The following is a 24,495-nucleotide window of genomic DNA, read 5'->3' as shown; positions in this document are numbered from 1 at the left end:
GTCAACTTAGAGATGAAGAAATCAAATCTTATAGAGTTTAAGTGACATGTCAATGCCTTATGTTCATGCAAAGTATTATGTTAGTGGTTACCATCAAACAAAGAAAACAATTTAATCCCTATTTTTGAGGAGTTTTTAATTAAGTTGGGGAAAAAGACAGTTGTGGGAGAACTATAATCAGGCATATGATATTGTGGGTGAAGCCAGGGAAGCCGTCTTGGTGGAAGGGAGCCTTGAGCTTAGTTTGATGGAAGTATAGGATTATGGGTTGCCATAGAAGAGAAGAGCAGTAGGAATAATATGGAGACATCACAGAGGTGGAGTTAACCTTAAGAGCTGGACAATATTCATTTTCAGGTCTAGTGGCAGGGTAAAAGATTGTTACTGTCTCAGTATTCATAGCATTATTCTTCACCAAAGTCTGTTGTTTTTATCTATTAATTGAAAGATTTGGTTAAACAGAGTTGAAGGTATTTAAATTTAAAGAGTCAAGGCTAGTTCTATCACTCAGTTGGGAGGATCATGCATCTTTCAAAGAGGTTACAGAAGAGCCTCTTCTCATTCCACATTTCTTTGTCTCCATCCCCAACGTGTAGAGGCTTCACCATCCACCTCCTAACCTGAGCTGCTACATAAGAAAATAGTTTTATATTCAGATACTTGGTTAAAAAAATCCCTCGACTATAGCTACTATAGTATGATCAAGCTCTGTAATATGAGTAGAGATTAAGTTGTGGTAAAGTTGTGAACCAGATAAAATTTATCATTATATTTTTTCCATAATGTTTATTTTCCCTGAAGCCTGAATTTCATCATGGCCAATCCATCTCCTCAATATTTATTGAGTACCTACTATGTGTGTGGCTCTAAGTTGAACTCAGAATCCAAAGATACATGCCTTATATCTTTAAAGTCTAGTTAAGAGATCAGACTTGAAGGGAAGTAAATTTTTTAGAATATCTAGAAGCACACCCTAGGACAAATTTATCTTTCTTCTTTATTTTTAGGGCTAGTATTTGCCTTTATGGTGCCATTCCAAAAGTGTATTCAAATTCTAAGATGAATAGCAACTGTGATGTCTACTACTTCTATCAATAAAATAACTCTAGTAGTACTTGAATTTTCAGCTTCTAAAAGTGCTCATCTGAGAGCCAGCCCCACAGAAATAAAATGATCTATATTTTCTATTGGTTTGGATATAAATCTACTGTAATAAAATATCTGGCATAAGATATAAAGCCTTTCTTTTATCCTTATTTTTTTATTTATTTCAAGTAAATTTCCTAGATTTCCCTTGACATTTATTTTGTGCCACTTCAATCTTATTCTGGAACATAGACATAGACTTGACCAAAAATGCAACAATCCTATTTTTTCAAATGATTGCATTTTGATAGAATTCTGAAGTGATCAGGATTTTTAATAATATGTTGGTTGTTTTTCTCTGCTACCTGATGTCTGATCCTATAAGGTTTCCTTTTTGATGTTTATTACATGTGTGTTTGTTTATATAAAATGGAAGAAAAAGGATAGAAGGTATTAAATCAAGCTAGCTATGAAAATTATTGTAACTACTTAAGAAGCTTACCAGACAGCACTTCTGTTTTAATGAATTTTAGGGAGATTTTCACCAGTGACTACATATTTCATTCAAATACTTCTTTTTATGACAGCCTAACATCATATTCCTTTTAAATTATCATTTAAATTATACATTAGAATAATAAACACATATTTAAATGTCCCTCAAACTATGTCATAAATCCTGTATACCAAAAACAGCATTTTTGGGAATTCCCTGGCAGTCCAGTGGTTAGGACTCTTCGCTTTCACTGCCGAGGGCCTGGGTTCGATCCCTGGACAGAGAACTAAGATCCCACAAGCCGCACGGTGCAGCAAAATAAATAAATAAATAAATAAATAGAAAAGAGGAAAGAATCTATAGGAAAGAGAAAATCACGATTGGAAAGCGAATCACCTAAATAGGCCAGTACACAGATTAAAAAAAAAAAAAATTAAATTAAAAAAACCTCACAAAAAAACAGCGCTTTTGCTCCAAATAATTTACAACTTGAAAAACAAACTCTTATTATATAAGAGCCTGAGAAGTCCTATGTGTATTCTGGTTTCCCAATTTTGGGGGAAAAACATGCCAGAGTGGTTGAAATTCAATAGATCTTGGTCAAAGATTTACTAAAAAATGAAAATACAATTGTTTTTCCTGTGCTCTCTACAACCTGCCAATTTTACTTCCTTTTCTCGGTCTCTCCGCAAGTTCACATGGATCTTTGTGAGCCATGGCTTGCCTTTATTAGACCCCTGTGAGCAGGGACAATGAACGTGCACATTTTATTGAACTTATAAGTGGCTTTTTCTGCCCCCTGAACTGGGATCAAGACTAGTTTTTTACTGGGAAGTCAGACAATGTAAGTAAGTCCCGTTGGCATAGGCATATGTAAGTTCCTATTGGCACAGAACAGGTAAGAAATACAGGGAGAAAGAAAAGAAGAGTGAAAAAGAGGAGCACATGTGGATGTGAAACCAGAGAAAAAAAGCTAGGATTGGAGGAAAATGAATTAGGGGTGATTCTTCCAACCCAGCAAGGCAAGTAAGTACAATATAAGTATTGTCTTCCACAATCATACAGAATTAGAAGACAAACAAAATGACACAGAAAGGCAGTAGGCCAGCATTCTCTGCAAATGATTAGGCAACTGAGGTAATTATATGGTTACTCTATCGTGAATAAAGAAATAATCAGCTTTCATTTATTCATAGTTCATCTGCATGAGAAAGTTCCAAAATTGAATAATAACAACTCAGGTTTACAAGAGAGATGCTGAAACTATGAACATTTAAAAATGACTTCTGAATCATCACGACATTTTAAATAGTTAATTCATTTGTTAATAAAATGAACTATTAGATGCTCTTGGTATTAGGGGGCATTTTAGCATATTCTAATTCTTTAAGAACTGTATTTGTTCTAGTTCGCAATTGATATATACGTAAAAGCCAACTTGGAATCTAAGGCAAATATTAACCCAAATACGTTCCATCAAAGACTAGTCCCAGATACTTTGAAAAAATTAGTATTACTTTTCCAGTCAGTTCTGCCAACATAACACTTTGGGAATTGCTGCTTGAGATATTCAATTTTTGTATGATACAAAACAGCAAGTACATTTTAGTTAAGAGAATATTACACTGATAAAACTATCTCATTTCTTATTCTACATATTCTGGATAAATTCGTGTTTCTACATGTAATTTGGTAGCAGAGATATGGACATTTCTTATCACTTAAAATAAAGTTATTTATCACTTAAATAAAGTTCTGAAGGATTCAAAGAGTGTTTATTTACTGCTTCCATTTCATGATCTTTGATTTTTAAATTCAAAGTATTTTGCATTGCATTTTAAAAAATTGCACATACTGTGTTGCACTGAAATAAGATGGTTTCATTATACTGCAACACAATAGAAGAAGCAGTTTAGGACCAGTTACTTCTCAACCTCTTTGATTAAAAAAAAAAATTTTTTTTTTTTTTTTTTTTTTAACTCAGACAGACTTCATGTTACTTAGAAAGAACTGCGAAACACATTTATTACTCTATGGCAGGTCTTGATTGGGAATGGAGGATTGTATTGATCTGATATAGAGAAGCATTGATAAATAATTAATTGCTAAAATTATTGGGGACAAAAGAAGCAAATAATGCATGGCAATCTGTGTACATAGTTTAACCCATACCAGTGGAATTTTGGAAAGTATTACATAGGGGAAAAAGTCTGGTTGTTAGTAGGAGAGAAAAACCCTAGAAGGGAGGTGCGGAATGACCTGTTTGTGGTTTTAAACAAACGAAAAAGAGACCCTGGAAATAAGACAGTGACTCAGAAGAAATAGGACCAAATTATCTCTGGCAAAACTGTTGATTGATTGGTCAGTGTGTGGCTTCGGACATCAGAACAGGAAAGAGAGGTTGACAACCTGCTGAGTTTGGTCAAGGGCTTCTGAGTAGTTCCACAGCGGGAAATAAAGAACCCAACTATGCTCACTCCTCACCCAAGCATTTAGCAAAAGAAAGGCCAACCAGGGAAGCCACAAGTTTGAATGGAAAGAATCTCCCTCTGTAGCCTCCTGTCCTAGGTGAAGGGCACTCAAATAAAGAAGCTGGAGACCTGGGGTGAGGGAAGTCCTCATTTTATGTATCAGTCAATGAATTCATGTTGTTAATTAATCTTAACATAACTGTGCCAAGAGCACTTGCAAAATTTGATGGGTGATAAAAGACCATTGCTTGATTCAAACCAAGAGGGTAGTTGATAAGTCTTACTTAGGACCTTTCCTAATCCTAAGAGTTGACATGGAGTTCACATAGATAGATACTGGAAAATAAACAGTCTCCCATAACTATTCCTAACATCAGTTTCATTTTGGGAGGTGGGGACTGACAGAGTAATCCAGTATGCATAGTTTGAATTCTAATTTTATTTTACTCTTTTGATATCGCCTCTATGAGAAGTCACATACAGGGAGCTCCCAGGACTTACATCTCTTCCAATCAGGTCCTCCTGGTTTTCCACAATTCCCCAAGGGGCGATACCTATGGTACATATCTTCCCTCGAGACTTAGATGCATGGTCCTTCAAGGCATCTCCAACATGACGAATAACACCTAAAAGGAAAAAGAGAAGTATTACTCTTGCCTTTTAAAGCAATTACTTTCCATTGATCTAAAGGAAATTGTGGTAACTGTTTTTCCTAAGATTAAATGCACTGAATATAAAGTTTTGACACATTTCTACATGAACTACACGGGTTCAGGAGAGAACATAAACTTGCAGCTCTAATGCCAGATACAGCTGCTTGACTTGTATATGAACTCTAGTAATACATTTCTTATTCTATCTCATATGAAAAACAGATGTATACAATATCTATAAAAAGAATAAATACAGGGACTTCCCTGGTGGTCCAGTGGTTAGGACTCTGCACTTCCACTGCAAGGGCCATGGGTTCGATCCCTGGTCAGGGAACTAAGATCCCGTAAGCCGCGTGGCCAAAATAATGATAATAATAAAACTTCATTTAAAAAAAAAGAATAAATACGATACTTTAAACTTAGAGAATCTTTTCTTGTATTATAAGTATAATGATGTGTTAGTATGACTAAAACTAATAACATGACAATATCCTATAAAAAGCATCATAAATAATATTATATTAAATCTATACCACAGTTTGTGTATGAGTTAGGGTCAGCAAATAGAGTAATTACTTAGCTCAGATTCTGTTAATCTTGATTTCACCTTCTTATTTATGGACACATAATGTGGAGACCCTGCTTGTAAAGAAAATGTTGATATATTCTGTGGAAAATTTATGTTAAAAATACATAAATACACTTTTTTAGACATCATTCTAATTATTTTCCTCTTCTGTCATAGTGGCCTTCCCATCACCACGCCTTTCCTCACCATAGTTAAGAGTGAGAAAATTCAGTTTACAAGATGGTAGGGAACTACCTTTTATCTTTTAATAAACCATTTAAAGAAGATATAATTTCTAATCTTGTAACTTCTCTCTCAAGTGATCATTTTTATAGAAGATATAAAATACATTCTCTAAGAAAAGATGTTTCCATTTATACTTTAAGGAAAATTCCACCCATTCTTCAAGGAAAAACTCACACCTAGTTCCATCTCCTATATGAAAGCTGAGTTGGATTTGATTTCTTCTCCATTTGAACAGGGTTGCAGTTTGTATATTTTGAATAGTTCAATATGTCACTGAACATATTCTTCTTTGGCTCATAACCACATGTGAGGATGTCTCTGCTCAGAGTAAACTTACTGAGGGGAAGGCTGGAGATCAGCGGCTCACTCTCTTCAGGTGCCAGCACAGAGTGAGGGCTCAGGAACTGGGCACTGAACTAACTAAGCACACAAAACACACCAGGCAATTTAATCACAGGAGACAACAGACATGTGTGAACAACTCAATTCTGAAATATTCCTAAGATCAAACAGAAAGAGCCTCCTTTAAAAAAAATCAAACAACAGAGTAGTGTAAATAGCCACTAATCCATGCTGAGCTGTGCTGGGAGCGTTGGCAAGAATATCAATTTCACTTACTAACTCATCTATGGATCTTCTAAGAGAAAGTACTGATAAAGAAAACCAAATACAAGAGTAAAGGTGTGAATATTAGTGTTAAGTTTTTTCCTATTTATATGCAAAACTCATTTGGGGTCCAGTCCTGGACAAGAAGGTTAACTTCATGGTAGCCCCTCCCTCCATCTGCCACAATTCCACCTTCACCTTTTACCCAAGCTGAGCGTTCAATCGAACACTCAAAAAACCTCACTTAGAGTGTTGGATTGAACACTATGCCTGTAGAGAGGCAGAGGTGAACTCTTTGGTTTACAACATTTACGCTGTTAATTCTTCTTCTGATATTGGATGCATTTCACAAAAGAAGAAAAACAATAAACAATGTTCCAAGTTCCCCCAAACAGAAGATTGGTAAGCATTTCTTTTAGAAACCTTTGAGTTGATCTCCACAGGAGATGCAGGTTATGCCAGGAAAGCGAAAGACTGAATAATTCTAGGCAAATGATGCCTGTTAAACTGTGAGTGAAAGTTGGAGCTTAAAGCCTGAACAGCCACGGAAGAAAACTGCTCTGTAGATATTTGATCGCCACAAAGTAAACAGTAAAGAGCCGGCTGAGCAGGTCATTCTAAGATCATGTCACTACACAGACTGAGTCAGGGTTTCATATGACAACGACGGGCACGGGCGATATGCAGATTTCGCTGTGTAAATGAACCTACATTGTTGTGAGCTGAATGTTCCCAACTTCTAGGTATGGAGGAGAATTCTGAGTGCAGGTCTCACTCAAACATCACCTAAACTACAAACAAATGAATAAACAACATTGAGATAACATTTTATTTAAAACTAGTTGGTCCAGGGTTATGTTCAGCATGTCCCACTAACTTCAAATGTGTCCACATGCGCAGACTTTGAGTCTTGAAACAAGTCTGAATTAATTTACTGCAGCATTACCTGTCTCTTCCAATTGGCACTTCTGACTCAGGCTGGGGAAATATATCAAAACATTTACAGCATCCATTCCATTATCTGCTGCACATTCATAATGTTCTGCAGATAAGCACTTAACTCTAAGTGGGTTTGTAAGAATTGATTTGACAGCTTGCCTGGATCACAATATAGAAACTCATTTGGCAGGTAGAAAAGACCGCTTGGAGTTCAGAGTGGAGTGTGTCTTCTGTTGGTGCAGAGTTGATTCAATGAAATACTTTAAATAATAAACACATATTACTCCAGACTTTGCTGTCACCCCAGATGGAAAGGGCATTCTGCAAAATCTAAAGCTATTTGCATCAAACTTAAAATCACTTAAAGAACAGAGTCTCCAATTTAGAGCAAAAGTTATTCTTTAAAAAATTACTGGATGCCTATTTGGCAACTTGAGGTATTGAAAATATCCTGTGAAATTCCATTAGTCGTGTTTATAAATTCTGTAGAGTCAAGTATTAAATATCCCAATCCTTTTCTTAAGTGTAAATAATTCTTCTTGGTTGAGAAATGACAGTACAGTTATCATTTAGGTAGAGGAAGGAGAGAGACTCAGTGAAAGGAGCAATAACCAGCAGGTGTGGACACACAGGTGTAGGGGATGAGGTGGGGGAATGTAAATATATTTAACCTCAGGGGAAAATGATCTTAGTCACAACATTCTCGTGGCCTTACGTTGTCCTTCTCTGTCCCACTTCCAATTACCTGTGTTAACACCTCCAGTGAATATCCATGCTCCAGTTGTCATGGCTGCTTTGATGAGACCTTTCCCAAAGACTTGCTTGAGTTTTGGCTGGAGTTCAAAGTTCTGTAGTCCCCCATGAACTGAGATGAGAAGCTTGGGAAGCTCCAACTGCCATTCCTTGGTCATCAGGTGTAGGAGGAGATCAGGTTTTGTATCGAAAGATACTCGTACATACTAGAAGAAGGACAACCATTGATTAGGGAGACAGGGCAGGGCTGACTGCTTATCTTTACTGATTGCAATAATATGTATAGTTACTTGAAGAAAACGTCTTATAAAAACTAGATTTTTTAAAAGGGGCAAATCAATTGATTTACCAAAAGAGCCTTCTAGACAAAGGGATTCACCATTTTAAAAGGTTTTCTTGAAATTCTGAATGACTACAAATTTTTAAATTATTTAACTTTCTAAAATGCAGTGTAAACACAACTTTCCCTGGGATGGGTTCTTTGCTCAAAGGAAATCATATTTATATTTTACCAACCTTAAAATTTGTGCAACAGTTCAAATGTTGCTAACATTTTCAATATAAATAATCCCTCTATACCAACTGGACCTAGACATGACTGTTTCTGTGACTCTATTATTTTGAGAGGTTTTGAAAATTCTACAGTTCTACATAATGTAACAAGAATTTTAAAATATGGTAACAGCTGATTATATTTATTTAAATCTAAAAATACCTGCATACCAAATGTTTTCTTTATCTTTCAAAGAAAAGTGACAAAAGTCATTCCAATTATTTTTGTAGAATAGTTGAAAAAAATTGAAGTGCATAGCAGATATCAACGTATTCCCAGATGCAACTGGAAATAAAGTTATGATAAGTATATATAAATAAAATGCTATAAATACATATAATGATAAACATTTATATAACTATAACTATAACTATAACTATATATATATATATACATACTCATTTAGGTCTTTAATTATATAAACATTTCATTTCTAGCTGGAAACAACTGGAATACTGGGCAAATGCACTTGAAAGCCTTTTGAAATGTATTGCTGAGCTGGCATGAAAAGAGAGAATATTCAGATACCTAAACAAAGTGGAAGCTGGAATCTCAGGAGGTAAGGAAATACCAAAGCAAGCTTTGGCCTTGAGGCTTTCTCCTGAATCCTGGAAGACCATGAGCAGCTGCTTTGGTAGCTTAATGCAGTATGGGGGTGCCTAAGTGCCTAAGGAGAGACCCCACATAAAGCGGGGATACTTCAAAGGGCTCCACTCTCAAGTGTAAGGAAGAAAAATAAATAAGGCTGATGGTCAGAAGAACAGAGCAAGGAAACTTGCCTGCCTCAACCTTGACTCTCAGCAGATGGGAAAAAAAAATTCTCCTCTGGTTATTTATAAACAAAAGTGGGTCCTCGGGCTTCCCTGGTGGCGCAGTGGTTGAGAATCTGCCTGCCGATGCAGGGGACACGGGTTCGAGCCCTGGTCTGGGAAGATCCCACATGCCGCGGAGCAACTGGGCCCGTGAGCCACAACTACTGAGCCTGCGGGTCTGGAGCCTGTGCTCCGCAACAAGAGAGGCCGCGACAGTGAGAGGCCCGCGCACCGCGATGAAGAGTGGCCCCCGCTCGCCGCAACTGGAGAAAGCCCTCGCACAGAAACGAAGACCCAACGCAGCCATAAATAAATAAATAAATAAAATTAAAAAAAAAAAAAAAAAAAAAAAAAGTGGGTCCTCATATAGGTTCTGGTCCACATTCACACTCTCAGTGTGGTTTGAGAAACATCAGAGTATTTAATATAAGGTGGTTCTGGTGGGGTAATGGCTCCAGATAACTGTCAGAAGCAAATGCAAATTCTCTGTGGAGGAATACATCATCAACCCAGGTCTCAAATAATTCCCATGGGAAAATAAGCATTTCATTGTAAAAAAATAAAATCACAAAATACAAAAGGAAGTAAAGCAACATGAATGAGAACCAAAAGACACAATGGGTAGCAGAATAAGATCCTCAAAGATACTGAAATGCTCAGACAGAGAATATAAAATACCTACATTTAATATGTTAAAAAACATAAATGAGAAAACTGAACATATGAATAAAGAACAAGTGATTATAAAAAATGATCACATACATTTGAAAAATAGTAAAAAACAGAACTTCTAGAAATTAAAATATAACAATTTAAATAAAAAATACAGGGGATAAATGAAACTACAGATCAGACATGTTAACTACAGATCCAGAGAAATAAGCCAGATGCAGCCTAGAAAAATAAAGGAATTGAAAACATAGAAGAAAATTTGAGAATTTTAGAGGATGTAATCAGAATTCTAGATAGAAATAAAAGAGATAATGTGGAAGAGGCAATACTTGAAGAGATATTGGTTGGGAATTTCTCAGAATTACTAAAAGATACTAATTCTCAGATTCAAGAAGCTCAATGAATCCCAAGCAAGATAAATAAAAAGAAACCCCACGCACAGATACCTCATAGAGAACACCAAAGGGTAGGGGGAAAAGCCTTCAAAAGGAGCTAGAAAAAAAGACAGATTACCTACAAAGAAAGAGTCATTAGACTGATGGCTTACTTTCAACAGCAACAATGGATGCCAGAACAGTGTCTTCGATTTGCAAAGAGAAATTGTCTGTCAGTGTAGAATTCAGCAAAAATATCTTTCCAAAATGAGAGCATATTATAGACATTTTTAGACTACCAAAACTGAGAATTTACTTCTAGCAGACTTCACTGAAGGAAATTTTAAGATATATGTAGCAGGCAGAAGTTACATGATCCCAGATGGATGATCTGAGATACAAGAAAGAATGGTAAACAAAGATATTAGCACATACAGGGTAAATCTTAAAAAGCACTGGTTGTAAAATATAAAATGATAATAGTGTCTAATATATGGTGGAAAGGGATAGAACTAAAGCACTGGATAATATAGCATATAAACTCAGGAGTAGTAATTAGAGTCAAAGCATTCTAAAGTCTATATATTGTGTGGGAGAGAAAAGTTTTAATTTGGAATTTGTGAAGTATTAATGTTGAAGTTACATAACCACAAAAAGAACAGACTTGCATGTAATCATACAAACATATGCTTTTGGATGTATAAATAAAAAAGGTTATGCAGGAGATGACAATTTATTGTAATATTTTTTGGATCGGGGAGACCCCACTGTTGCAAAAACCTTAAAAATTATATGTCAATTCTTTTGTTAAAGTATATTTTAAATATATTTAGCAGAAATGTGAGGCACAAACATACAAAATATGAAAGTAGCTTGATAAATTAAGCTGCATAATCAAGAAATACAAAAGAGCTAAAGTTTCCCATATACATATACTAGAAATCCAAAGAAGTGTTAGAATCTAACAAGCTGGTTCTATATTGATTTAATCTACTCAGCAAAAATCAATTCCAGAATGGAAACAGTAAAGGTTGGCAATTTTAGCTAAGTACATTATATCAAAAGAATTATAACACTTATTTTACATTTGGTAGTGTATAAAATAAGTGATATAATAGCTAGTGGGAAGCAGTTGCATAGCACAGGGAGATCAGCTCGGTGCTTTGTGACTACCTAGAGGGGTGGGATATGGAGGGTGGGAGGGAGGCGCAAGAGGGAGGGGATATGGGGATATCTGTATACATATAGCTGATTCACTTTGTTGTACAGCAGAAACTAACACAACATTGTAAAGCAATTATACTCCAATAAAGATGTTAAAAAAAAGAATTACATCACTTATATCAATAGAATTTAACTAGAGTTTACAATGTGGGAAACTGCATATTTTGTACACAAACTCTCATGTAGAGGGCAAGAACTTTCAGATATCTATCAGCAGAAATCTTCAACAACATGTGCTTTTGTGTCATGCAAGGAGCCTTGGGGCTGGAGAGAGGGTACTGCAGTGGTGGAAGCAAACACAAGGGTTTCTTAAAAGCTTTTAAAATTATCTATTGTTATATTAATTATCTCATTGAGTGACTGTTTATAAGAAAGCTATCTATATAATGAACACTATAAAATAAAAGAATAAAATGTTTTCTGTGCCTGTACACTGAATTTATGCTAAATTTATGTTAAAATTTGGTAGCTTTACTAGATTAAATTTATACCATTTTGAATAATTCTAGAAAGGGATATTTAGTAAAATAAACTAGAACTGAGACTCACAAGCCTTCCAAACCAAGAATGTTCATTGTGGGAGAGGCTAAGAAACTGCTTCTCAAATTATTCAATAACTTTATTTCAGTATCACTTTCTTATTCCTTCAAAAAACCCCAACTAAATAAGAATCCATATTCTTCTAAGGTGAGATATAAATTACATTTCTAAATATAGACAAACATCTAAAGTATAAAAATCCTTCTAAAATTATGTGCCCCTTGCAAGCCTAGATAGTAGTTCCTAAAATTTCTGAAGAACTGTAAAGCTGTAGTCCCAATGATTAGAGAAGGCTTACTTGAGAACAGTAAAATGTTTTGAAAAACAAGAAAAGTAGTGTGATTATGGCTTTTGGAACTTCAAGATGCCTCATTGAGCAACCCCACCTGCACATTTCATTTAGCCAGGTAAATAATGTGAGATTCTGAGCCACAGGTAGTGTCTGGGAACAGACACACATACATTATTAATTAACTCAATATGAAGAGATATGGCAATCATACTAAATCACTACAGAGAATGTGTAATAATTTTAGTATGTGTAACCTAGCTAAATAACATATTATGGGGACTTTCCTGTGAGCTGGTGGGTAAGACTCCACACTCCCAATGCAGAGGGCTTGGGTTCAATCCCTGGTCGGGGAACTAGATCCCACATGCATGCTGCAACTAAGAGTTCACATGCCACAACTAAGAAGCCCACATGCCGCAACTAAAGATCCCACGTGCCAGCAATGAAGATATTGCACACGTCGCAACTAAGACCTGGCACAGCCAAAATAAAATTAAATAAATAAATAAATAAATAAAAAATATTTAAAAATAACATATTATGGAGTTCCATTATTTATAGTAATTAGTAATAATAATCCTAATGCATTTTTAGGAATAAGTCTCACTTGGTAAATAATTCCCTTTGGGGCTTCTAAAGTTACAACTTACCAATAAGGAACCCAATTTACTGATCATGTGAGCAGTTCACTGGAAAGTGACCAACGAATCTAGTGAATATGTTAAAATTCCTTTTGAACTAGCTTTATCTTTTTCCTAGCTAGGAAACGAAGAAAAGCTTGCTGGTGATCACGAAACACTTCTTACTCAGTTAATAAGTGCTCCAGTGGGGGAATGAATGAATGACCTTAGATCACCTTGTCCCTGGTTCTCTGTCTTACAGAGGAAGAAACAGAGGTATTCAGTGTCTGGCCTGTGTAAGCTCATGTTGCTCATACGCTCTCCATGCATATTTCTCTCTACTCTCAATTTCTTAACTACTGAGAAAAAACCCCAAACCTACAATCAAATCCCTTGTGTTCCAGGTACATACGTACTGTGTGCTTTACATGCATCATTTCATGGACTCCTCCCAATTACGAGGTTGGTGGCATCCACATTTACGGGGGACAGGAAAGAACAGTAAGTTCAACAGCTATTAAGTGGTGATGACAGAATTCACACCCCAGGTCTGTCTGACTCCACGTCCTTGCTCTTGACCTCAAAAACATAAACGCCTCCTCTCTCCTTACTTTTCCTTTTCCTTCACTTACAACCAAGCAGTCTGCGAGCCCTAACGATCCATTTCTCAAATGGTGCTCTCATCCAGGCCTTTCCTTCTATTGCTTCAGTTGCTATTTTAAGAATAAATAAGAATGCTCTTTACTAGGATGTCATTTTGGGTTGTGGCAACAGTCCTACTGGCTCCTCTAACCCTGTGTTCTCAATGAGACACCAACAGGCAGATTTCTTTCCCCAATTCCTTTTTGATCCTATTATTTCTCAATTCAAATAGTTACATCATACATACACTCCCATTCTGCCTGTCATGGTCCCCACAATTTGGCCTTACCCTACTTATTTAAGAGGCGTTTCCCCACTTCTCTCTGTATTTGGCTAATGTTATTCCCCAAGTCCTAGAAAACCCAGTCCCTCCCCTTTCATCTACATAAATCATTCTTGTCTTTCAAAGGCTCTTACTGACTGCTCCTTGGAATGCAAGCTCATGTTGACTCAATATAACTCTCAGTCAAACCCAGTCTAATATATATTTTTTTCCAGCTGTTTCTTGTATGTGTCAGTTTTATCTCCCCATTTGCAAGACCTTTGAGTGGAGGGATCATGTTTGGTCTGACCTACGATTTTGGATAAGCCTTTCAGTACTGGCTATGATGTAGTTACAATCTTAGAAATAAAAGGGAGTTTAGAAATATCTTAGCAATCATGGGAACTAGAAATACTCTATTTCAGTTCTTCTGCTTTACAGATGAGGACACTGAGACCCAGGGAAGGTGAGTGACTGGGAGTCAGAATTAGTTATCTAGTAATTAACCACTCACCTAACCCATTATTAAAGCTACTGTTACACTGGAAACTCTAGGTTGAGCTATGCGTCTCAAACTTTAACATGCAAAACTCACCCAGGGGACCTCAAAAATGCAGGTTCTGATTCAGTAGGTATGAGGTGGGACTTGAGGTTTTGCATTTCTAACTAGCTCCCCAGGGACCACAGGAGTAGCAAGGATTACAACTCTTCCCCAGACCAAAGATTCTAAGTGGTGTGTCTAGCGTTTATCACTGGGCCCAAGGGAAGAAAGAACACTCAATATTTTACATGAAAATCAAAGAGAAGAATGGAGGAAACACTGGAAAGTTACTCAGGCCATGAGAAGTAGGAAAGTGCAGCCACTGATAAGCTACTCAATTTCAACTACCTAATTCTTTTTCACCAGGACTAATTCTTATACAAAGGAACACATGATTAATGACAGCCCATCCCTGATTATCCAGAAACTGATAAATAACAGAAATACTGGGTGTCCCTGTTCCTTCAATGTTGGCCATTATTTTAGATTTATTTTTTCCTTCCCTTGGAGAATAAGAGATTTTTTAAAAAAGGAAGCATTTAAATGAAATCAATTTGTTACTTTTTGTATGTTATTGTTTAGCAGCTCAAGGAAACAGTTTAGGGATAAGAGGATAATTAAAACTAAGGGATAAAATGACACTTTATGATTACCTGGAGATTTCAATTTTTAAATTATATTCTTATACCCATAAAAATCAGGTTATTCAGTAATTCTCCCGGTGCTTGTAATATAACAGTTAACTCAGGTGCCGAATCAGCAGCTTCAAGGTCATAAATGGTTGTACCCAGAGCAATTAATCCATTCCTGCTCAAAGGTCAATGTGATTTGAAATTAGGAGCTATTTTGGTTGTCAAGATAAGCAATTTTGACTGTCCACTTGTGAGCTCATTAATTGCCAAGGGATCACCTTACAAATAACAAGAAATCTTCCTAATGTGTATATTAAATTTTGTTACCTGGGCAGTACTCTGATGTGGTGATGTGTGCTCCTATTTACAGGTTTCCCAATCACGGGTGGCATCACACTCTAGCATCAGATACAGTACTGGCACTGTAAGTCATTTAGATCAGTTTGAGACCCTCTCTTGTGAAATAAGGGTGATCCTGACCCCCACACAGAACACTAAAGATTAAATTCTGGGAAATGCCTGGAATGGCAGAAAAATCAGTATATGTAAATTGGATAAGAGTTACGAGCACTCACGTTATAAATGACCTCTGCATACAACAGGGTCCAGATAACTTGCCGTCAGCTCTTTCATGTCCCCTTCAAAGTAGCCCTTTGTCTCTCAACTCTGAGCTATCTGAGGAGTGACTGGTGCAAGTTATAAAAAGTACCTGTCCAGAGGGAAAATGCTACCTCTGTCTGGCTACCTATCCTATCCTTCTCCCTCATGCCCTGAGCTCCCTAATTTTAATTTCTAGAAATAAATTGAGCTCAAATGACTTACCCATGCCTGCACTGCCATCATTAGTGCCCCTGCCTGGCAGCAGAAAGCCTGTGTGATGAGCTAATGAGATTCAGAAGAGCATCTAAAGAATGTACTGTATAAAACAGAAGTTAGCTCTACTTGAAATTGTACTATTTGATCTATGCCTAGGTGCTCTGGAGGCCAATGCATACAAGCATGATTTTCACAAAAACACGTACTTTGAATTCCAAACCACAAACTTACAAATGAAATTTTGCAAGTGAGACTATAATAGCAAACTAGAGCTTTTCTTTTGTTCGAATGGCAGAGGGCTTTGGTAACTAAAACTCTTGAGTCTTTGCTTTTTCCAGTTGCTAAATTTATTTTTGTTTAGCAGGTGATTTCACTGCAGTTTTTTCTAAAGCCACTCTAATCTGCTTCATCATTAGATTCACTTGTCAAAGCAGAATTCAACTTTACTATGGCCTCACTGCATTAAACTGGTACAGAGGTGTCACAAACCAGACAGTATCCTTCCCTTTACAACACCCAGGGCGGGTGAAGGCTGGAAAGTGGAGAAGCAGCCGTCACTACTTAGAATAGGCTGGGGTTGTTTAATTAAAAATAATAATAATCTTCCTTTGGTATTCTGATCTTGACTTGCTGTGGAGCAATTTGTCTCTGATAATTAATCTGTCACCTTTTCAGCCCTAAATTTTTACTCACATCATTTTGCCCAGCTTTTTAAATGAAAAGGGAAGATATTTACAGAACAACAAATCTGGTTATACTCTAGGAAATGGTAAATGACAAATCTGTCTAACTCTCACTGCGAAGCCATCTTTAATTTGGGGAAATAACCAATTGGTATATTTCAGTAGTACTTTTTCTGAGTAATGGAACTACTACAGCTAAATCTATTTTAACAGTATTTTCAATGCCTCTCTTCCGAGCCTGTAGTGGGAATTTGTCCCATTTTCTTTTCTGTTGAGATCTGTGACAAGCATCATTTCATTTTCTAATTCTCTGTAGCCCCATTTTAAATGAGTATTTTTAATTAAAGTTGTGGCCAAGGAGAATATGTTGCATCAGACTGCTGAGACCACTTTGCTGATATCAGCTTTCCAAGTCCATGGAGCCGTTGGTTTTGCACCAAATGTTTAATGCTTATGGTGGTTTAATGTATGCAAAAGTTCCCTAGAAAGAAAATATGTGGAAGGTAAATGTAAGGTGTCACTGTTATTGGATTCCTAGTTTGATGACCCACAAAACTTTGGGAGTGAAAATGCCATTGTAATTTCTTCTATATTGTTTTTGTGATTCTTCAATGTTAGATAACAGGTGCTTCCAGGTGATGGATGCTGATAAGCCAAAGCTAAAGGTTTAGAAATAATACAAAACTTCACTGAGCATATCACCTAGTTGCAGGGGTACTCTATGAATTTTCTGCCAGAATTGCTTTTATATAAAATTTTCTAGAACAAGATGAGTCTCTTGAGGAATGTCGGTTCTTCCTTCTCTATAGGTCTATGATTGAGATCAGAAGTTTAAGTGATATTGATAAGTTCTAGTTTTATTCCCAGCTTCAGAAAGGTTTTCCAAAGGTACTGCCAGTCTAATGGTCTAGAGATTTCAAAGTGGAAACTGGAAAGCAACAGAGCAATTACAAAACCCCTCAAAAACCATACCTTGCTATATAAAGCTTCTTAGTTAGCTATAGTCCAGTGATTAGCTATTTTGTTTTGTGAACTGGGATTTATTTAATGTATTTTGTGCACGTCAGTCAATGATTCCCAGATCAAATCTGCATAATGCAAAGAAAGATAATTTTTAAAAAATCAGATTTAATCCTAAAGGATTTTAAGAGTATAAGGTTGTAGATGTCAAGCAGCTGACAGCTTCCCCACCCCCTTGAGCATCTCCTCAGTTTTACCTACTCCCTCTCACACACTCTCTGGTAATGCGCAGAGAAGAAGGCTTGCATCCTGGCTGACTCAACAGTTACAGCTCTAAGTGTAAAAATGAAGCACAGGAATAATTCTCTAAATTATACAAAAACTGTAATAAGGGGCTCAACCTGATCTAATAAGCTGAGTAAACAGCAAGGGAAAACCCAAAGAGAATTATGTGGGTGACTTGAGAAGTTTAAATACAAGTCCTTAATTAGGTTATACTTACCTGGTCTGTAAGTCAGCTCAGCATTAACTGGAAGAGATGATTAGTAAGCAAATAAGAGTCTGCCTAATTAAGTCCAGCACTGCTTCCTTTTCTAAATAATTTAATAGACTCAGCCCCAGATAAGGAAGAGTCTTTGAGAAAGGACCCAACAATGTCTGCTGTTGGGCCATTTTGGTACTGCTCTCTCAGTCAGTTTTAAAAAGTTCCCTGGAACCCAGTCTAGTAAGAAAATGCCTAAACCAGAGGTTTAGTATCTCAGTACCTTCTTCCTTGGTCCTCATGTTCTGGTTTTTATGAGGCATCTGCATGAACTGCCAGGTTGTTTAACAGCCCAGGAATGGATTTGGGGGCCATGAATTTTTTGGTAATATGTGGCTTGGTATAGAGAAGAGAGAGGAACGAGAATCCTTCACTTACTGTCAGCTCTGAATGTCTTCATTCTGTGTCACAACTTCTTTCTCTGTAAAGCGTGAGAGACACTGATTTCACTGCTATTTCACTGGGGTTTGTCAAGTCTGAGAATTGAGGACAGAATACCACAGAGTCCTGGGAGGGGCTCAGAAAATGGCTCCACTAACCTAGGATGTAATTTTACAAAGAGCTCTTCCTGCTCACAGCTTTTGAGTGTAATTAACCTCATCAAATACTAGAGATTTTATAATTCTATTAGAAAGTTTTCAAAACCCTTATAAAGAGTTAGAAACATAATAGTAATTAGCTTCCTTTCAAAACATCTATTATAGGCTGCACCAGGAATACATGACAGAGAAGAAACAGAACTGATGGAGAGTGCTAAGGATCCTGAGTTTGAGAACTATCTTTGTCAAGTAATTGGGTGACTCTCAGAAAATAATTTAACCTCTCTGGGCTCGAGTTGCCTCATCTATAAAATAGGTAGACAGATTGGGATTATTCAGTATTTCTTAAGCCTGGCTGAACAGTAGATTAACCGGGCTAACTTTTAAAACACGTTGGGGACTTCCCTGGTGGTTCAGTGGTTAAGAATCTGCCTGCCAGTGCAGGGGACACAGGTTTGATCCCTGGTCTGGGAAGATCCCACATGCCGCGGAGCAACTAAGCCTGTGCACCACAACTACTAAGCCTGCGCTCTATAGCCTGCGAGCCACAACTACTGAGCCTGTGCTCTAGAGCCTGTGAGCCACAACTACTGAGCCCACACGCCACAACTACTGAAGCCTGTGCACCTAGAGCCCGTGCTCTGCAACAAAAGAAGCCACCGCAATGAGAAGCCCGTGCACCACAAAGAACAGTAGCCCCTGCTCACCGCAACTAGAGAAAGCCCGTGCACAACAACAAAGACCCAATGCAGCCAAAAATAAATAAATAAAATAAATAAACAAAACACTTTGAATGCCCAGGTTCTATATCAGACCAATGAAGGAGACTCTCTGGGAATGATTCCTGGGCATGGGCATTGGTAGTAGCCCCACAAGTTATTGTGAGCCTCCAAGTAGAGAACCATTGCACTGATCCCTCAAGGGTCTTTGGTGATCAAAGTCCTGTGACACCATGCTGTACTGTCTATGTGGTAACAGAGATACATATGTGAGATATGGTTCTCACATAGCCCACCACATTTTAATAACGAGTCCCTTTTCTCCCACTGTATCTTCTACCAAACTACGGCAGATTCTGCCTCAAATTGGGTCCAGACCACATCGGCATTCTGAAGACCCAAGTGCTTTATTTTGGGCTGTCTTGAGGGGAAAAGTTAATGTTATATCTTATTTTTTTAAAAATTAATGAAGGTCAAAGTTAATCTGCCCTTTAGAATTTTTTGACCACTTTGTTAAAAATCATTTCAACTTTCAAATATTCTTGTCAGGAGAAGGGGACCAAAGACATATTAAGTTAGTTGACCTGATTCACTTCAATCCTGGTGAATATTTAACCATGGCTTCCCCATCTAAAGACTGGCACTCTTTAACAGACAGTAGTTGCTGATTTTTCCCTTTGATGAACTGCATGTTGGTTTGTTGGAGAGAACAAGAGGTAAAGAAGGCACAGGTTGGCACAAAACGACTGTCCTGCCTGATAAAACAAGTCATCTGTCCTATGCATAACTCCACCCTTTTGTCTAGACAGGAGAATCGGAATAATTCAAGGCCAAGTATCTAAAGTGGACAAAATGCTCATCATGCCTAGATGAACAGTGGGGACTCCCACTTGTTAAATATTGGGTTGTAATAAAAAAGAAAAAGTGGTCCTCATTTGGCAGGTTAGAGTCAGAAAGAAAGGTTTCCCCTTGAAGTGACTGCTCTGAGACCACCTAGGGCAGGCGAGACCTAACCTCAGTGCTGGCTTCATGGTCGTGCCACCAGCCCAGTCACACTGCTCAGAAGGGCAGTGTTCAGGGTTTAATGTTCTGCACGTGCTGTCTTGAAATTCTTGACAAATTTACCCTTGAATCCGTGTTTTGTAAGTGAAGCCTGATGGGACAGTGGAGCATGTGCAGAGGGCCTGGAGCCTCGGCTCACACGTCGCTACAGTCCCACGTCCTACCTCCTGCTGCCTCGCCAGAATGGGATTTCATTCATACACGCTCCTGCCTTTAGTGTCCCTGCCAGCCTAGCCTCCCCTCCCCAGCCCTGCCTGGGGCAGCGGACAGGGCCGTGTTCCATCATTACCCTCCATCCCTGGCTGGTACCTGGGTGCAGGCAAGGGCAGGGGCAGGGTCGGGCATGTGGCCTGTAGCATTTGAGGGCAGGTAAGGATGTAGCTGTCTTTGCCTTGGGCTGGCAGTGCCACGGTGGGTTTTGTGGGCAACTTTGTGGGAAGCCTCCCCCACTGGATACTGAGCACTTCCCAGTGTGGAGATGGCAATCCATTGACGGGTTGGGGCTGTAGTCATGGGAAAGGGGCATGGATTTCCCTACCCCTGCTGAGGGCCTACATTTTCATTTTATACTGGGCTCCACAAATCATGTAGTTGACCTTGCCTAACCTGACTGCCAACAGACAGCTCTGGGTTGGACACAGCTATGTGGGACCTGGGGAGGGCTGTCAAGGTTCAATGTCCTTATGTGTTCACTCTTCTGGAACAGAGTGAAAGATCTGGCTGTCTCTTCAAGTTTTTCCTCTACTGTTAAATACCATAATATACACATATCATATAGTAGCTGTGTGACACAGGGCAAATTACTTAACTTTTCTGTGCCTTAGTATGTTATTCTGTCATGCAGGAATAATAATGCTAGTGTCATAAACATGAAATATACCAACATAGATAAGTACTTGGCACAGTGCTGGGCACATAGTAGATGTTTAATAAGTTTTAGTTGTCATTATTATTTGCTACAGACCCTGAAAACAGTTGCAAAAGTATTTTGATTGATACTTTGAAGGACACATGTTCTAGTAAATTTATTTGGAGATTCAATCTCCAGGATTCTTAAAAATTTCAAATTCACTAGAAATTTTTAGGAGGGGAAAAATTTCAGGTAGAAGAAAATTGTATCATGAGAAGGAATCTTGGCTTTGTCCATCATAAAAGGCACAAATGCCACACCCACAGTAGCTGTCTAACTGTTGAAGTCTACAGTGAGTAAAGTAGAGAGGATACCAGGTAACAGCTCATTTTCCGTTTTGCTAGAGTAAGTGGATGCAGGAGGTTGACTCAATGCGGAAGTCAAAGTGTATAATGTGGTGGTTTACAAGCCACATGTCTCCAGTCACTGATGAGCTGGTGTCCACAGTGGTAGCCTCCAGTTAGTGACCGTCACTGACACCAGCTTATGCAGCCTGGTACTCCTGTGGAAATATGTTAACATATCTTTGGATTCCTAGGAAGTAAACGAAGCTGCTTCACTGTGCCATTACTATGATTTTCATAAATATATTGAGCACTAGCTGTATACCAGGTGATTTTATATTCTCTCTAATCCTTGTAACCATCTCATAAGGAAAACATGCCCACTTTATAAATAAGAAATCTTGAGGCTCAGCTAAGTTAATTGGTTTAACCAAGACTTTTTAACTAGGCAGAGAGAGTGAGTGTTTAGACAAAGTTCTATATGACTTCAAGATTATGCATTTTATTTTAATTGATTGCAAAGCCTCTCCTGTAACTATAGTAAGTGAACACTTAGTGGAAGTAATAACATAGCAAACATTAATTTAGCTTTAACACCAAGTACTCTTCTAAGCACTTAATACATATTGACTCACTTAATCCTTGCTACAGCCCTATAAAGCAGGAATTACTATCCTCATTTTGCAGATGAGGAAACTGAGGCACTGGGAAGTTAAATAAACTGGGCCAGATTTTAAACCAGTAAGTGACAGGCCAGACTATAAACAAAGCAATGTGGCTTCAGATTTGGGGCTTAAGAACTAGGTGAAGAAATCAGAACTTCTTGAATTATTTTAAAGGGTTAACTGAAAAATTATGATTTGACTTTCTAAAATAATATACCAAGATATACACCCAAATGTATGTCCTTCAGAGTATTAATCAAAATATTTAAAAAATTTTTCAAAGCCTGAAGCAAATAATAATGATGATAGTAGTACAAATAACAGTTAAAATTAATTTTACAACTATTATGTGTCCTGGCACTGTGCCAGATGACTTACATATGCCATCTATTTAACATTTATAATGGTAGTATTATTATTCCTAGATAACAGAATAAATTACTGAGGCTCAGAGAATTTAATTGATGTTTCTCATGTCACACAGCAAATATATGATGGTTCTGGGATAAACTTAGACTGTCTGCATCCAAAACCCACATTCTTCACTTCCAAACTAGAACTCCATTCTTTCAGAATTTTTAGTGGTGGAAAACTTTATCTTCTGAGAACAGACCTGATTTTTAAAAACTAGCAGAAGCCGTTTGTGACAAGCCCTAAGTTTTCTGAATTTTAGGTACTCGGGATTAACTTCTGATCAAAAACATCATTTGAAGAAAATACGGAGTGCTTTTCTCTCATGATCTATAAATTGTCTGAAAGCAGTCCCCAAAACACGTTCTGTGCACTCATGCATCACGGTAATTAGAATCTCCCTAGGTGATGACTTTGGAGGAATGCTCTACTTAAGACCAAATTTATGCTCTATATTTGACAGATACTGCATATTAATGAAGGAAATAACGGCTAGAAGTTTATCATATGCCTCTGGGCTTGTGGCATGATGCTTACAGGCATCATTCAAGCACCCTATGAAGTCACTGGGTATACTACTCTATAATGATTATTGACCGCTAAACCACTTCTTCATCTGCAGCACTCTTCTTATAGGGAGAACTTTCGTGACTTTTAATTAATGCACGGTTCCAGAGCATCCACACTGCATATGGTTCAATCTCATACTGTGAATGGGGACTGTACTGTAATTGGGAACCCTTAAGGATCTTGTGTGGGCATATCCATCCGTTAAGTGGATGAGGAAGTTACCAAATCTTCATTTCCCTTGGTTCTGTCCAGGTCAAGACTACCTAACCCTTTCTCTGTTTTCCCCAGGCCTTTCTGGGGGTTGCACATAGCATCCTCCTTTTCAGTATATTGCTCAGAATTAATTTTCTTAGGGAAGAACTGTGAGAATAGCTTGGTCAGCTACTCTTGGTGAAGAAAATACTGCAGTGGGAAGGGGGGGATGGGGGAAAGGGGAGAGAAGAGGAGAGAGACAAGAGAGGTGGCTTTATTGCACATTTTTAGACTGTAACTGGTGTGAAGTGAGTTCTCCTGCGTTTTGCAGTATGCTTCTCTAAGCAAAATTTCCTCTCCAAACTCAGAAAACTCCGTGGCATGCCTGAGAACAGTCACCTCCAACTGCTCCACCCTCAACTAACTAACTCTCTCTCAACAGTTAGAAGCAAGCTTGTTGGAATACAGCATTTCTAGAATTTCCAAAAACACATGGTAGACTTTTCTCCTGGCAAAATCTGTCAGCCAAGTAGGGAGAGGTCCATGATGAAAGCTAAAATTTAGAAGCAACAACTCTTAGAAGTAAAATTTGTATATTTCCTACTGCCTCCTTTCCAAAAAAAAAAAAATGCTTTTCATATGGAGCTGTTCTATTGAGAACATTATTGAACGCAGCTGCTTGAAGAAAAAGCACTCAATTTGGATGACAAGATCTCTGTTAGAACAGGGAAGGAAATAGTCTGGGATGATCATTTCTACCTTGAATTGAGAGAAATGCTAGTTACCAATAGAATGAAACAGAGACCTAAAGTTAAGATATTTTTTACCAAAGGAGTTAGAAAAACATGTCTCAATGGATGAGACCCAGAAAATAAAATAATGAACAGTGGATAACTGTAGAAAGCTACTTGTTATTATTATTAAAAACAAGAGTCACTGTGTCTGATCTCATACTAATCATTTCAAAGATCCTGAGAGGAAGGTTTTCTTTGCCCCATTTGACAGAGGAAGGGCAGAGCTGCACAGGAGCAGCACAGTTAGAGCAGGTCACCCAGCCAGGAACTGGCAAAGTTGGGATTCAGCCCAAAGACTAAATCTCCAGCTCTTCACCATTCCTTTGCAGGACTTGAGACAGAATTTGAGAAGTGACTGAATGGTTTC

At 37.8% G+C, this 24,495-nt stretch overlaps 1 protein-coding gene across 12 annotated transcripts in view; it reads right to left on the bottom strand.

The window, feature by feature from the left end:
* The window catches only part of TRPM3 (transient receptor potential cation channel subfamily M member 3), a 926,458-nt gene that overhangs the window by 231,291 nt on the left and 670,672 nt on the right, over nucleotides 1-24,495 (bottom strand). For 11 of the 12 annotated variants that reach the window (XM_082470822.1, XM_082470807.1, XM_082470810.1 and 8 more), the window contains exons 4-5: nucleotides 7,811-8,024; nucleotides 4,555-4,679 (exon numbers count right to left, since the gene is read on the bottom strand). In XM_082470822.1, coding sequence (XP_082326948.1) covers nucleotides 4,555-4,679; nucleotides 7,811-8,024 — 339 coding nt within the window. Of the gene's footprint in view, nucleotides 1-4,554; nucleotides 4,680-7,810; nucleotides 8,025-18,360 lie in introns of all 12 variants that reach the window. The other variant, XM_082470808.1, reaches the window with a different exon arrangement.

Source organism: Balaenoptera physalus (assembly GCF_965194825.1).
Source record: "Balaenoptera physalus genome assembly, chromosome: 7".
Taxonomy (NCBI): Eukaryota; Metazoa; Chordata; class Mammalia; order Artiodactyla; family Balaenopteridae; genus Balaenoptera; species Balaenoptera physalus.
The sequence above is the reverse complement of the archived record's forward strand: the minus strand, read 5'-3'. Positions and strand labels throughout refer to the sequence as shown.